General features: G+C 41.4%; 1 protein-coding gene across 2 annotated transcripts in view; it reads right to left on the bottom strand.

Annotated features, from left to right (window-relative positions):
* Positions 1-2,015: 2,015 nt before the first annotated feature.
* Positions 2,016-15,131, bottom strand: part of ADAMTSL1 (ADAMTS like 1) — a 924,426-nt gene continuing 911,310 nt past the window's right edge. For both annotated transcript variants that reach the window (XM_045840784.1, XM_045840785.1), the window contains 3 exons: positions 7,019-7,128; positions 6,029-6,249; positions 2,016-4,511 (listed from right to left, as the gene is read on the bottom strand). In XM_045840784.1, coding sequence (XP_045696740.1) covers positions 4,405-4,511; positions 6,029-6,249; positions 7,019-7,128 — 438 coding nt within the window. In that variant the 3' untranslated portion in view covers positions 2,016-4,404. The remainder of the gene's footprint in view (positions 4,512-6,028; positions 6,250-7,018; positions 7,129-15,131) is intronic.

Here is a 15,131-nt window from a genome sequence, read left to right on the forward strand (position 1 = left end):
AAATTAAAGGAAATAGCACTTATGTGTACATTTGGGTATTTTGTATTGAGACTAGGCTGTACATTTGGATCATAAGGTAACATCTGTCTTTGGAGGCATTTCTGGAAGTTTGCCAGTATTTTGCTGAGTCTTTGACTTGGCTACATGGACTGATCTGTTTTCTTCGAAAATAATGGAGCTTGGTTCCCTAATGTCTCTATTGTTTACACTATTGTCATAGTAATGAACTTTCAAGGCATGACTGTTGTCCTTCTCAATCAAAAACATGGGGGAATCTTTCAATGTTGACAGTAGGAAGTAATGTGATATTTCTGCCAGCTCTGTCCTTCATCTCCTCATCTCTCTAAGGTTACTTGGATGATGATAATAGCAATTAGCATTCAGTGAGTGCTTCAGTGACACACCAGGCACCCTTATATTTCCTTGACATGGAATAACTAATAGTTTGTTCACAGCAGCCCTGACCTATGAGGTATCCTCTTTTAAAGGTGAAGAAGCTGAGGCATAAATGACTTTTGGGATTGTTGACCATTCTAGTCTTAGAGGACTCACAGATTTCTTGGGTTCATCTTGCCAGTGTCCTGGAAACATCTGAGGCCAAGCAGAGGACTCTAGTGTGGGCAGTTATGAGCCTAGGAGTGGCCTGTGGTTAACATCCCAAACTTTCATGCTGTGGTTGGTGGCACCTGGGTAGGACTCTTTCACTCCTTGCTCTGCTGTCATTTTGGCTGGAAAATTTTCCATATGATCTGCTTGAGGCATTCCCACCATTTAGCCTTCTTGGAATTTGGGTCTGGAATCTGACTCATTCCCCTCCACTGGAGTTTCTGTAGCACTTTGGTTGCTGGTATGTATTTATAGTTCTAGCATTGGATTTTTCTTTAAAGCAAAACCTAAAATGCCTTAGGAAATAATTGGAATTTCAAGAGTTTTCTGGAATATTTTTATACTGCCCAACAGGGTGTGATGTGCTGAGGTCAGTTGCTGGGAAACAAGCCAGAGGGTGGCATTCAGGCTGGGGTCCGCGGGCACATCTCCCACAGTGGTCCACGCATGGCTATCACCTGGGCCTGGAGACGTGCTGCCCTTTTACCAGAGCCTGTTTATGAAGAATCCTGTAATATGCTGCTTAAAAAACAAAACACTTTCTGCAGTGGCTTTATTTAAAAATAAGGAACCCAAGAGCCCAAGAATGCCATAATTGATTTTAGGGGATGAGAAAATGACCACTCCAGTAAAATGTACTATTGTCATCTCTACCAACCTCCAAGCAGTAGGGAAGCATAGGGGCACATGCTAAGGTGGCCACACGTGGTCGGCTGTTGCTCAGAGGAGCTGGAGATAGCATAGTGAGTAAAAGCAAGGCTCTGACTAAAAAGCCAGACTACTCCAGTTTGAATCTGGTCCACCAGCTGGGTGACTTTGGTCTTCTCTGGACTTATCTCCATTTATGTATCTATCCATATGTAAATGGACAATCATGGGGTTGATGTGAGGATTAAATGTAGCAGTGATTTACAAATGTCAGTCCCTGCCAATAGTGAACATCTACAACTCCAGCATGCAGTTACTTTACAGTGCTCACTTTCAGGCATGCATTCCAAACCCAAATCCTGAAGTCTTTAAATCCAGGAAGCCTGGAGTGAGACTCCTCCTGCACCCAAATCTGCATCTACCTAGATGTGCCTGTGCTTGCTTTTCTTCCTAAAGGTACTGTGGCTCCCATCTTCCCACTACATAGGGTCATACATAAGACAACTGTCAAAGGGCAGCACTAAGTCGGAATATGTGCACACCTACAACTGTAGCTCCTCTGGGTCCTTTTATAGAGCTGGCCCCTCCAGGTGTGGGCCCTTTGCCCCCATGTGAAGCTGAAAACTGCAATTCTTCCTCTTTAGCCAAACATACATAAGTGGCCAGGCACCGCCCTTTCCCCCTGCACAAAACAGGATGGGACGGCTGAGCTTAAGAGAGAGTCAGACAACACGATTTAAATAAATAAGCTGTATTATCTGTACAAAAAATATAAATACAGTTTTGTGTTTTAGAGGAGAAGGTGCCTCCTTCCATATTATTCAGCAGCCCTAATAATCTTGGGATGCTGCTGAGTCACAATTCACAGAACAAACAGTAAATGAACATTCATCTCATGCAAGGAGCATGCGGCTTCCTACCCCAAACCCACGTCCTCCAAGCTTGCTCTGAAACCCACTTTCAAAGGGTCCAACCAGGCACATGGCAGAGATGGAGGACACCTGCTTTGTAGGAAATGTGAATATTGGCCACTGGTTTTTAATAGCTATCGAACTAGAAATAATCAACCACATTAGTAGTAGAATAGAATTTGTCTTCCTTCATTCTGTGTGTAACTACTGTGTCACAAATAAATTCCCACTTATTGCCCCATCATCCCATGTTAGTTTGTACAATGTATTCTGTACACAGTGAATGGATCCAGAATTAAACATCAGGTTCTATTAAAAACAGGAACAATACAATAATCACCACTGAGTTTACAGGAACACAACTGCAGAAAGTTACTAAAATGTCCCCCAAATACTATGTTTTCTGGATGACAATGTACAATTATTAATATTGCACTTTTTATACAAGAAATCCTAATAAATATTCACAAAAGATATACAGACATAGAAAACATCCTCTTTTATTTTAAATAAACATTACACTGATTTTTTTAGTAACATGATTCCTTAGAGCCCATTTTTGTGCTGAGGAAGAAAGAAGCTCACCTCATGGTCCACAGCTCACCTGGGGAGGGTGCAGCGCAATGTCTCTCCCCCTCAGCTCTTCCCTCCAGGCTGGCTGGAAATGTGTCATGGTGTCAGTGGCGCCCCGGAGGGAGTGGTGCTTCACCTGAAGGGTGAGTGGCTCTGGCCACCCTGCCCTGCCGTGACTATTAAACTGTGGCCACTCAGGGAGAGGTGGCCAAAATCACTTGTCCAAAGCCACTTGCTGAGTGAGTGTCATTTGCCAAATCATCCAGTCTGGTATATGTTGATGTCTAGTAGTTAATTGTGTGTGTGTGTGTGGGGGATGGGTTGAAAAGCCTTTGAGGACGGTCCTGGAAATGTTATCCTTTGGCTTTGCCACCACACCCCATCACCCTGTCCGGTCGTCCTGCCCCAGCCTGCTTGAGATAGGAGGGCAACTCTTGCTGTGAAGGCCTGCTGTCCACGCCCTGGCCAGCTCTGGAATGGAGTGGTTGCTATGACCTGATGGCTGCTCTCTGGCTAGCTGATTAAATTGGTTTTTGAAGACTGACTGTAGTCCCTGGCTCCTTAAGTGGGGCAGCATAGGCCATCCAAGCAGAAAACCCAACCTGTTCATGTTCAGAATGCCCCGGCTCACATTAGCAGTGAGGTCCAGGATGGGGGACTCTAGACCTAGATAAAGAAATGCCAGGGGTGGTTCTGCCATGGGTGTGGAGGCAGAAAGTTCACTGAAACAGCATGGGGAGCAGGGACTCCTCTCCACCCCACGGAGGGTCTTTCACTAAAGCCTGAGCCTCTGTGAGGGCAGCAGAGCTCTGAGCATCCCCTCCCGAGCCTACAGAGTCCCATGAGCACAGGCAGGGTTCAGAGCCCTTCTGCGAGCCTCCTGACTGCTCCTTCCTCCCCCGTCTCACTCCACTGCCCCACTGAGGATCATGCACAGGCTTCTTTTTGCTCCTGTCCCCTCTGCCCTCGCTACTTCATTCTCTGCACTGTGCGCTTTAGGCTTACTCGGATTGTCTCCTCCTCTACTCCTACATGTCCAAGTTTTGAGTTCTCGTTGCTCTGTGTCCCCCACCCCCCACCAGCAGAGCTGAGTTCTAAGCTGGGTTCTGCCTCAGCATTGTGTCCTCCCTCTCTGCTTGCCCTTCCCAAGGCTGAGGGGCAAAAGCAGAGGAGGAGACAGGGACAGCATATTCCTCCTGCGTTAACAGTGTACCACCGGGAAAGGCACAGTTGCTTGTCCAACGTCTGGACCAATGCTTTGCAAACCATCTGGGACCCTGTCGTCATGCCTGCTGGGAGTTCTGGCTCCCTGCTGTCTCCAGGAGCTGTGTCTGCCTTTTCCTAGGTCTCTTCAAGACCCATGTTTGGGAGGAAGCCAGCTTTGCAGGGAAGCCCCTGCTGTCTGGCCTGGTCAGCTCTGCAACCTCCTTTAGACATCTGTCCTTGTCCTTTCCCAACATCCTGTCCTCCATCCAACTGAAAGAGAAGACATGCTGAGGTCCTCATGTCTGGGGGTGTGCTGGGGGAAGGGGTTGGATGAGAGTGTGTGGTTGGGGGCAGGGAGGGGGAAATAAATAAATAAAATGAAGAAAGCTTAAGTTCTGTTCAAGGTGGTTGCGTGAGTCCTTTGTGCGGCCAGGGTGGAGTTTTTCCCTGTGCCCTGTCTTCACGCTTTGCCACAGGTTCCACAGCAGCGAGACTTGAACTGGCTGAGTTGGCAGAGTTTGAGCTGTTTCACCTTCTCGCAGTACCTGGTGGTATCCCTGCACTCCACTGGGAAAGAAGGGCAGGGTGGGGGAAGGGGACAGAAAGGTAACATGAAACAGAGGCTGTGGGTACCCGGTCTGCCCTGGACACCAGATTCCTGTCCTGGAGGGGCCACTGCTGCCCAGCTCCCTGGGCTGACCTTGCTCCAGCGGGTCTCAGTCACTTGCCCCAGGCTGCCAACAAGCTGCAGCTGCTGCTGAATGGCAATGGGGAATGCTGGGGCGTTGCCCTAAGGCTGCTCTGCTGTTTTTCTGATAGCTCCCTCCCTTCCTGAGAGTGCCTGTCATTTCCCTCTGTAGGACCACCTCACGTCCTAGGCAGTCTCGCCTTCTCACATGGTATTTTAGTTAAGTGACTTTCCTCCTTGAGATGGTTCCCAGAAAGACTAGAATTTGTTGTACTTCGAGGCAGCATGTTAGTGAGGCCCTAGTTGATGGCCACATCCCCAGAGTGAGAACTTTCCTTCCCTGGGGAAGCTTCATTTTCTTGTATTCTCCACCTAAGCCTCTCTACACCTTCCCCTCACTAGGCCTTGCCAAAAGACCATGGCACTCTAGTTCAGTATTGGCAAGGGCTGGATCGCTCCTCACTACCAGTGCTAATCTGGGTTGTGGACACCTCTGACTGACATAATGAGTCTGCTACTTTCATTGAACATTGGTACTGAATGTGGTGAACTTCTACCACAAAGATGGGTCAGCACCACACAGGAGGACAAAGACCACCCCTCCCAGTGCAGAGAAAGCAACTGGAACTGTGAGCCTCCCGGGCATCTGCCTCAGCCCTGGGACTCTGATGCTTAGCGAGGCCCTGTTGGGAGAAAAGAGTGCTGCAACGAGTAAAAATTTCCTGTTGTTTGCCTCATGTTTTGCCTTCCCTGTGGGGAAGCACCCTCAATTTGTTTTGGGTCCAGAGGAAGAAAAAAGTAGATCCCTACCCAACAGGGATATAAATGCTGGTGTTAGGCTGAGGAGGATCAGACCTTAAGGAGGAGGGCGTGAAGGAGTGTCAGTCTTGAGGGCAGGGATCAGTCTGGTCGGTGCTATGGGGCAAGGGAGGTCATCAGCAGGTCCTTATTCTGTGAGAAGCACAGCTGTGATGGGTGCAGGGCCTGTTAAGCGGAAAGCACTCTGTGTGCTGCTTTACTAGGAACAGTGCTTTCTCTGTAGCAGCCTGCCCCTCAAAGAGTCGCTGCTTAGTTGTTACCTGTGGACACCAGCCAAGCAACTGCCGGCGAGCTGGAGGCTGATTTCATCTGGCACTTGGCCAACAGCACCTGGCTCTCTCTCAGCGCCAGGAGGGAGCCTTTAGGGCACACCCAGCCATCTTTTGTGGCCTAAATATGTGTACACACATCTTTGCACACACCCATGCACCATGAAAATACCTAACTCTAGCCCCAGCTCACAATTCATGGGAAGCCTGATCCAATGCCCTCTGCTCGGGCTTGGGCCCAGGGACTATTCTCTGCACCTGATGCCCTGTGGGGAATCTGCAGAAAGTTTTTTGGGATTGGGACATACTGTTTTCACATGGGGTGATGTTGCAGCGCTGCCAGTTGGCAGGTCGGGGCCCCCAGGAGCACAGGTGCTCGGGCACTGCCTTGTTGGTGCGAGCATGCACACACTCCACACGCCGGGATTGGAAGCCATAGTTGCCGCAGGTCGCCGTGCACAGGGTCCATAGGCTGACTCTCCAGTGTACGCTGCAGGCTTCTGACCAGCAGTTCTGGGTGCTCACAGGCCTGTAGGAGGAGGGTGGCAGGGTTAGAGCTTGCCTCTGTGGGGGCTGAAGCCAGACAGGGTGGGGGGCAGATGTGAAAACAATGCTGCAAAACCAATAATTATGGGTAACTCAAGACCTTCCCTCCAGTGCTGCAAGACCTGGGTACTCAAAGGCTGCAATATCTCAGAAGGCCACTTCCTCCAACTGGGACTCTGCTTATCTCTACAAGGTCTGCCTCACTGCAAGACCTGAGAATGAGCTCTACCCAGAATGTGGATTGGCAGAGGCAGAGCCTGGAGCTAGTCTCAGGGGCTGGGGCCTTTCATGAGGTGGTGGGCCCTCACCCCAAGGGAATACCTGCAAGGAGATATGACAGGAAATGGAGGCTAGATAGGGACAATAGGTAGAGACAGAGGGACAAAGGCCCTCATGGCAACATAACTTCTAGAGGGGGGTCAACAAGAGTGAGGGGTTGTTGGAGCCCTTAAGGTCTGTTGGTCACTTTGTGGACCTGACCTTTTGCTCACCCTGGGGCTAGTTCAGGTCTTGTGGTATCAGGCTTCCTTCAGAGGAATCTGTGTACTGTTCATCTCCAAGAAAGGAAAGCCCAGCCTGTCCCATTTGGCAAGTGCAGGGAGGCCAGTGGCCTAGGGAGAACTGAGGTGAAAGGAAGGGTATGTGAACTCTGGGGCTGTGGGAGATTGGAGGACAAACATTTATTCTTTCTATCACCTTTCCATGCTATTGACTCAGGGTCTGGGGAAAGGAGGCCCATGGTTTTCTCTTACCTTGGAAGGGCACTGCACTGCTCTGATGGCAAGGTGATGCCATCCAGTGTCTGGCAGAAGACTTGTCTGTGTTGCACAGCTAGGCGAGGCCCGATGCAAGGCCCATTGCACTGGGAAAGAGAAAAATGTGACATATGCACCTGTAGTGTTAGCCAAGTCAAGGGGGAGGCTGCAGTCCTCAGGCTACATGGGACACAAGTTCAGGGTCTTATGTGAGGCTTTCAGATCATTCATCATGCCTATTTTGAGCCCAACTAAAAATGTTCACTTGCATGTTTTCTTCATGCCACAGTGGAATGGTCAGCTTTCCTGTGGTCTGTGAGCATTCTGCTGGAAAATGGTAGACAGTAATGTCAAGCCAGTCAGAGAATGTCAGCCCCTCTCAGCTGAAACATTTGAAGGATTTCTTGGCATAATGTGCCAGGAATGTGTTGGTAACTTTTAGAGATAAAGGTCTCTAAAGAAGCCTCTCAGTCTTTTTAGTCCAAAGAGTATTTGGTTTATTGTTTTCTTGCTAAATTCCTTCCAGTAACCAGGTCCATTACTTCTTTCCTTCCTTTGGTTTCATTTTCTCAAGGTTAAATCCAGGAGGGTTGAACAAAAGCAGACTTGAGTATGTATAGTTAATCCCTGCTGATAGTCTCTTGATATGTGCTCGTAGAGATTGTTAAGCTTTTCCTGGAGTTGGCAGGGCCAGGGTCCATCATAATAATACCCCTAACAACATTGTCTGTAAAACAGAAAAGCAGCTGACCCTTAGCTGACATCTGCTATTTGAGTAAGAGGATAGACATCCCTTGGAGGTCACTTTCGAATAAAAGGTCCTTAACTTGGGGGTCTTTGGATTTCCTAGGGGACCACAGGGAAGCTGTAAACCCTTAAAATTATAAGCAGAAGTCTTGAGTTTATTGACGTTTTTCTAGCAAGAGGCTCTAGCTTTTATCAGATGTTCAAAGGATTTCAAAGGTTAAGGACCACTGAAGGAAAGGATTTTAGGTAAAGGTTGTCTCTTAGATCAGGCAACTATGGCCAAAGCCAGTTACTGCTCCTTCTGCTATAGCTGAGCATACCAGAGTCTTGTCTGTTTGTCTGATCAAGTGATGCTAGAAGGTGTGAACTCAGACCATAAAGAAATGGGCTCTAAAGGGCCCAGTGTCATATTGTTCACAAAGACACAGGAAGGTTAGGGGAAATATAAAAATGCCCCCTGACACCAACAACTGGGAGTTTTTAAAAAATGTGATAAAATAGATAATTTGTTAAAATTTATAATTTGAACTTTTTATGTGTACAATTCAATGGCATTAAGTACATTCATATTGTTGTACACCATTAAATTTATTCATCCCTAGAACTTTTTCATCATCCCTATCTAAACTTTGTACTGGTTAAACATTAATTCTCCATTACCCTTCTCCAAGTTCCTGGTAACCTCTCTTCTACTTTTGGTTTCTATGACTTTGACTACTCTAGGTACCTCATTTAAGTGGAATCATACAGTATTTGTCCTTTTGTGTCTGGCTTTCTTCACTTTAATGTTTTCAAGGTTCATCCATGTTTTAGCATACATTGAATTTCTTTTTTTTAAGGCTGGATAATATACTATTGTAAGTACATACCACATTTTGTTTATCCAGCCATCTCTTCATGGACATGTGGGTCGTTTTCACTTTTTGGATATTGTGAATATACTACTATAAATATTAGTGTACAAATATCTTTTCAAATTTCTGCTTTCAGTTCTGCATGTATACTAGAAGTAGAATTGCTGGATTTTAAGGTAATTCTATGTTTGATTTTTTGAGGAACCTCCATACTATTTTCCACAGTAGTTGTTCCATTTCATAATCTCACCCACAGTGCATAAGGGTTCCAATTTCTGCACATCTTGGTCAACACTTGCTGTTTTCTGTTTCTTTGATAATAACAGTTCTAAAGGATGATAAGTGGTTTTTGTTTCCCTAATTACTAGTGGTGTTCAACATCTTTTCATTTGTATAGTGACCATTTGTATATCTTGTTTACAGAAATGTCTATTCAAGGCTTTGTGTTTTCTTGTTGAGTTGTGGTTTGCTTTAAGAGAAAGTGATATTAATCCTTTATCAGCTTTATGACTTACAAATATAGTTGACCCTGGAACAACACAAGTTTGAACTGTGCTGGTCTATTTATATGCAGATTTTTTCCAATAAATACTTGCACTGTTTTTGATCTGTGGTTGAGAGTCCATGGATGTGAAGGGTCAACTGTATGCATTGAGCTACACCAGTTGTTATAGGGCACTTGAGCATCTGCAGATTTTGGTGTCTGTGGGAAGAGGGGAGTGGAGGGGCTGTCCTGGAACCAATACCCTGTATATACTGAGGAACAACTTAAGTTTTGGGGGAGACAAAAGTTTTAGATTTTTGACTGTGTGGGGAGTGGGCACTCCTAATCCTGGCATTATTCAAGGGTCAACTGAATTTTCTCCCATTCTGTGTGTTGCCTTTTAAAAAATTCTGTTGATAGTACCCTTTGATGAAGAAAAGCTTTTAAATTTGATAATATCCACTTTATATAATTTTTCTTTTGTTGCCTTTGCTTTTGGTGTCAGATCCAAGAAGTCACTGCCAAATCCATTATTATGAAACTTCTTTCCTCCCTGTATTCTTCTAAGAGTTTTATACTTTTGACTCCTATGTTTAAGTCTTTGATTCATTTTGTATATGGTATAAGGTATGGATCCAAGTTGATTCCCTTGCATCTAGATATACAATTTTCCCAGTACCATTTGTTGAAAAGACTGTCCTTTTTCCATTGAATGATCTTGGCACACTTCTGATCATATATGAAGAGTTTGTTTCTGGGCTCTCTATTCTATTCCATTGCTTTGGTCTGTATGTCTGTCTCTATGCCAGTAGTATACTGTTTACTTTTCAGATTTTATTTATCTAATAAAGAGGGAAAAGAAGGGAGAGAAACAGGGAGAGAAACATCCATTGGTTGCTTTTTACATGCATCCTGACCAGGGACCAAACCCATAACTGAGGCATGTTCCCTGACTGGGAATCAAATTGGCAACCTTTTGCTTTGTGGGACCATGCCCAACCAACTGAGCCACATGGGTCAGGGCAGCACTATACTATTTTAATTACTAGTAACTTTGAAATCAGGAGGTATGAGACCTTCAACTTTGTTCTGCTTTCCAAGATTGTTTTGGCCATTTAGGATCCTTTAAGATTTCACATGAATTACAGGATGGATTTTTCTGTTTCTGCAAATAAAGTCATTGGAATTTTGATAGAAATTGAATCGAATCTGTTGATTAATTTGAGCAGTGATGACAGCTTCACATTAAGTTTTCTAACCCATGAATACAAGATGTCTTTTCATGTGCTTGTGTCTTGAGTTTCTTTTATCAATGTTTTATAATTTTTAGTGTAGAAGTCTTTTGCATCCTTAGTTAAGTCTATTCCTTAATATTTATTATTTTTGGTGCTATTATAAATTGCTTAAATTTTCTTTTTGGATTGCTCATAATTTGTTTATAAAAATGCAACTGATTTTTATGTATTGATTTCGTATCCTGCAACTTTGTTGAATTTATTCATTAATTCTAAGACTCTTTTTTGTTACTAGGATTTTGGGGCTTTTATATATGAGATCACATCATCTAAGAACAGAGATAATTTTACTTCTTCCTGTCCGACTTGCATGGTCTGACTTTTCTTTTTCTTGCTTAATGCTCTGAACTTTCAATACTGTGTTGAATGGCAGTAGCGGACATTGTGTTCCTGTCTTGTTCTTCATCTTAGGGGAAAAGTTTTCTGTCTTCACCATTGAGTATGTTGTTAGATGTAGGTTTTCATAAATGGTTTTTGTTATTTTGAAGTGGTTTCTTTCTATTTTTAGTTTATTTTTTTTTATCATGAGAGGGTGTTGAATTTTGTCAAACGATTTTCCTGTATAAATTGAGATGACCATGAATTTTCTCTTTATTCTGCTAATGTGTAATATCACAGTGATTGATATTCATACATTGAACCATCCTTACATTCCAAGAATAAATTCTATTTGTTCATGATGTATAATACTTTTTGTATGCTTCTAAATTTGGTCTGATTGTATTTTGTTGAGGATTTCTGAATCAATATGTAGAAGGGACTATTAGTCTTTAGTTTTCTTGTATTTCCTTTGTCTGGTTTTAGTATCAGGGTAATGCTGACCTCATAGAATGAGTTAGTAAGTATTAGGGTTCCCTCCCCTTCAATTTTGAGGAAGAGTTTTTGAAGAATTGGTGTAAATTCTTTAAGTATTGTCTGGAATTCATCAGTGAGGCCATCTTACCCAGGGCTTTTCTGTGTTGAGAGATCTTTGATTACTGGTTCATTCTGTTTACTAGTTATAGGTATATTTATATTTTTATTTTTTCATGATTCAGTCTTGGTGGGTTATGTGATTCTAGGAATTTTTCAAGTACATCTAGGTTAATCCAATTTATTAGTGTATAATTGCTCATAGTACTCTCATAGAATCATTTTTATTTCTGTAAAATGAATAATGTTGTCAATTTCATTTCAGATTTAAACAATTTGAGTCTCCTCTTTTTTCCTTAGTCAATGTAGCTAAAATTTGCTCTATTTTAGATCTTTTGCAAGAACCAACTTTTGGTTTCATTGCTTTTTCTCTACTGCTGCTCTATTTTTTATTTTACTTATCTCTACTCTATTTTTTATTTCCCTCTGCTTTAGATCATAAATTTAGGTTGTTGATGCGAGATCTTTCTTTTTTAGTGTAGTTATTTACAAGTATACATTTTCTTTTTAGCACTGTCTTACCTGCACCCCATGTTTCACTTGTCTTAAGGCTATTTCTAATTTCCCTTGTGATTTCTTCTAAGTGAAAGTGCAAATAGAACATAATAAAACTTACTGGATATGGCAAAAGAAATTCTAAGAGGCAAGTTCATAGCAATAAATGCCTACATTAAGAACCAAGAAAAATCTCAAACAATCTAGCTTACATCCTAATGAACTATAAAAATAACAAATGAAACCCAGAGTTAGTAGAATGAAGGAAATAAAGATCAGAGCAGAAATGTATGAAATTGAGACTAAAAAGACAATAGAAAAGATCAATGAAACTAAGGGCTAGTTCTTTGAAAAGAGAAACAAAATGGACAAATCCTTAGCTAGACTCACAAAGAAAAAAAGAGAACTCAACTAAAATCAGATATGAAAGAAGAGATGTTACAACTGATACCAAAGCAATACAAAGGAGCATAAGAGACTACTGTGAACAATTATATTCCAACAAATAGGATAACTTAGAAGAAATGAATAAATTCCTAGAAACATACAACATACCAAGACTGAATCAGGAATAGAAAATCTGAACAGACTGATTACTAGTAAGGAGATTGAATCAGTAATTTAAAACCTCTCAGCAAACAAAAGTATGGAATGAGATGGCTTCACTGGGGAATTCTATCACCAAACATTTTAAAAGAGTTAATACCAATTCTTTTGAAACTCTTCCAAAAAAATAGAGGAGGGAAAACTCCCAAACTCATTTTACTAGGCCAACACTACCCCAACACCAAAACTAAACAAAGACACTACAAGAAAAGAAAATTACAGGCCAATATTCCTGATGAACATACATACAGATATCCTCAACAAAATACATTCATACCTCAGTTCTCATTGGTTTCAGAACTTGTCAAACCCTGTACTCATTGCATTTTTATGAGAAAAAAAATGTTTCAGCACTCAGTGGTTGCTCAGGACTCATTGCACGTGCCAGAATTTGTGTGAGTCATGACACCACTAGAGAAAAATGCTTCATCACTTGCTGCTTGCTTAGTACTTGTAAGTTTCGGCACTGGTCATGAGTTCCAGGATGAATTAATGATGAGTACTGAGGTACCACTGTATTAGGAAACCTAATTCAATAACATATTAAAAGGATCATACAGCATGACCAGTGGGAATTATTCCAGGGATGTAAGGATGTTTTAACATCCATATATCTATCAATGTGATACATCACAGTAACAAAAGGAAGGATAAAAATCATATAATCATATCAATAGATGTAGAAAAAGTATTTGACAAATACAATATGCACTTATGATAAATAAATTCAACATACATTTATGATAAAAAAAAACTCTCACATGACAACTCCACAGTTAATATTATACTCAACAGTGAAAAGCTGAAAGTTGATCTTACAGGAACTGGAGAAGGATACCCACTCTCTCCACCTACAATTGTATCAAAAAGGATAAAATACCTAGAAATAAATTTAATGAAAGAAGTGAAAGATATGTACACTGAAAACTATAAGACATTAATGAAAGAAATGAAAGAAAACACAAGTCTTTTTTTTAGTTGTTCAAGTACAGTTGTCTCCATTTCTCCCCCACCACTTCCCCCTACTCCAGCCATCCTCTTTTCCCACCCTCAAGAAAACCCAAATATTATATGAAAAGATAGTCCATGCTCATGAATTTGAAGAAATGTGTTTTTTTAAAAAATAAAATGTACTGTCCAAAGCAATCTACAGATTTAATGTGATCCTTTCCAAAATTCCAGTATTTCTTTTCTTTTTTTATCATTGAAATAGAACAAACAATCCTAAAATTTGTATGGAGCTACAAGAACCAAGTAACCCAAATAACCAAAGTGATCTTGAGAAAAAAGAAAGATGGAGCAATCACACTCTGTTATTTCAAACTATATTACAAAGCTATTGTAATTAACAAAATATGGTACTGGCATTTTTGGTTCAACAAATGAACCAAAAATATACAATGGGGAAATGACAGTCTCTTTAATAAATTGTGATAGGAAAACTGGACAGCCACATGCAAAAAATATGAAACTAGACTATATTACACAACAAAAATTAACACAAATGGATAAAAGACTTAAACATAAGGCCCCAAACCATAAAACTCTTAAACAAAGATATAGGCGATATGTCCTTAACATCAGTCCTGGCAATAATTTTTGAATCTGACACCAAAAGCAAAGAAAATAGATAAAAGTAAACAAGTGGGACTACCTAAAACAAAACATCTCCTGCAAGCAAAACCATCAAAAGTCAAAAATTCAACCTATTGAATGAGGGAAAATAATTGCAAATCATATACTCGATAAGGGATTAATACCCAAAATATATAAAGAACTCATACAAGTCAAGAGCAAAGAATGAAAAAAACCCCCAATTATTTAAAAAGATGTAGAGGATCTGAGTAGACATTTGTTCAAAAGAAGACTTAGAGATGGCCAACAGGTACATGAAACTGTTCAACATCACTAATAGTCAAGGAAAGGCAAATCAAATGCACAATGAACTAGTGCCTCACACCTGTTACCAGATGAGATAAGTGTTGGTGAGGATGTGTAGAAAAGGGAACCCACTGTTGGTGGGAATGCAAATTTGTACAGTGACTATGGAAGCAGTTTGAAGGTTTCTCAAAAAGAAATTGAAAATAGAACTATATGATCCAGCAATTCCACTTCTGGGTATTTATCTGAGAAAATTGAAAACATTTATTCAAAAAGATATATGCACTACCATATTCACTGCAGCATTATTTATAATATCCAAGATATGGAAACAAGCTAAGTGTCCATTAATGGATTAATGGGTAAAGAAAATGTCACACACACAAATATTACTCAGCCATAAAGTAGAAAGACATCTTGCCATTTGCAACAACATGTATGGATCTTGAGGGAATTATGCTAAGTGAAATAAACCAGATGGAGACAGACAAATACCGTATGATCTCACTTATATGTAGAATATAAAACAAAACACACTCGAAAAACAGATTGGTGGTTTCCAGAGGTAGGGGTGAGCACAGGCAAAATCAGAGAAGGGAGCCGAAAGTTATAAATGTCCAGTAAGAAAGTCAGGGAGGTGTAATGTACAGCTTGGTGACTATAGTTAATAATATTGTATTGTATATTTGAAAGTTGCTTAGGGTAGATCTTAAAAATTCCTAGAAGAAAAATTTTTTTTTTAATAAATACATATGGTGACACATGTTAACTAGACTTACTGTGGTGATTATTTCACAATGTATACACATATTGAATCATTATGTAGTACACCTGAA

Source organism: Phyllostomus hastatus, unplaced genomic scaffold (assembly GCF_019186645.2).
Source record: "Phyllostomus hastatus isolate PE091 unplaced genomic scaffold, TTU_PhHast_1.1 phas_contig_34, whole genome shotgun sequence".
Taxonomy (NCBI): domain Eukaryota; kingdom Metazoa; phylum Chordata; class Mammalia; order Chiroptera; family Phyllostomidae; genus Phyllostomus; species Phyllostomus hastatus.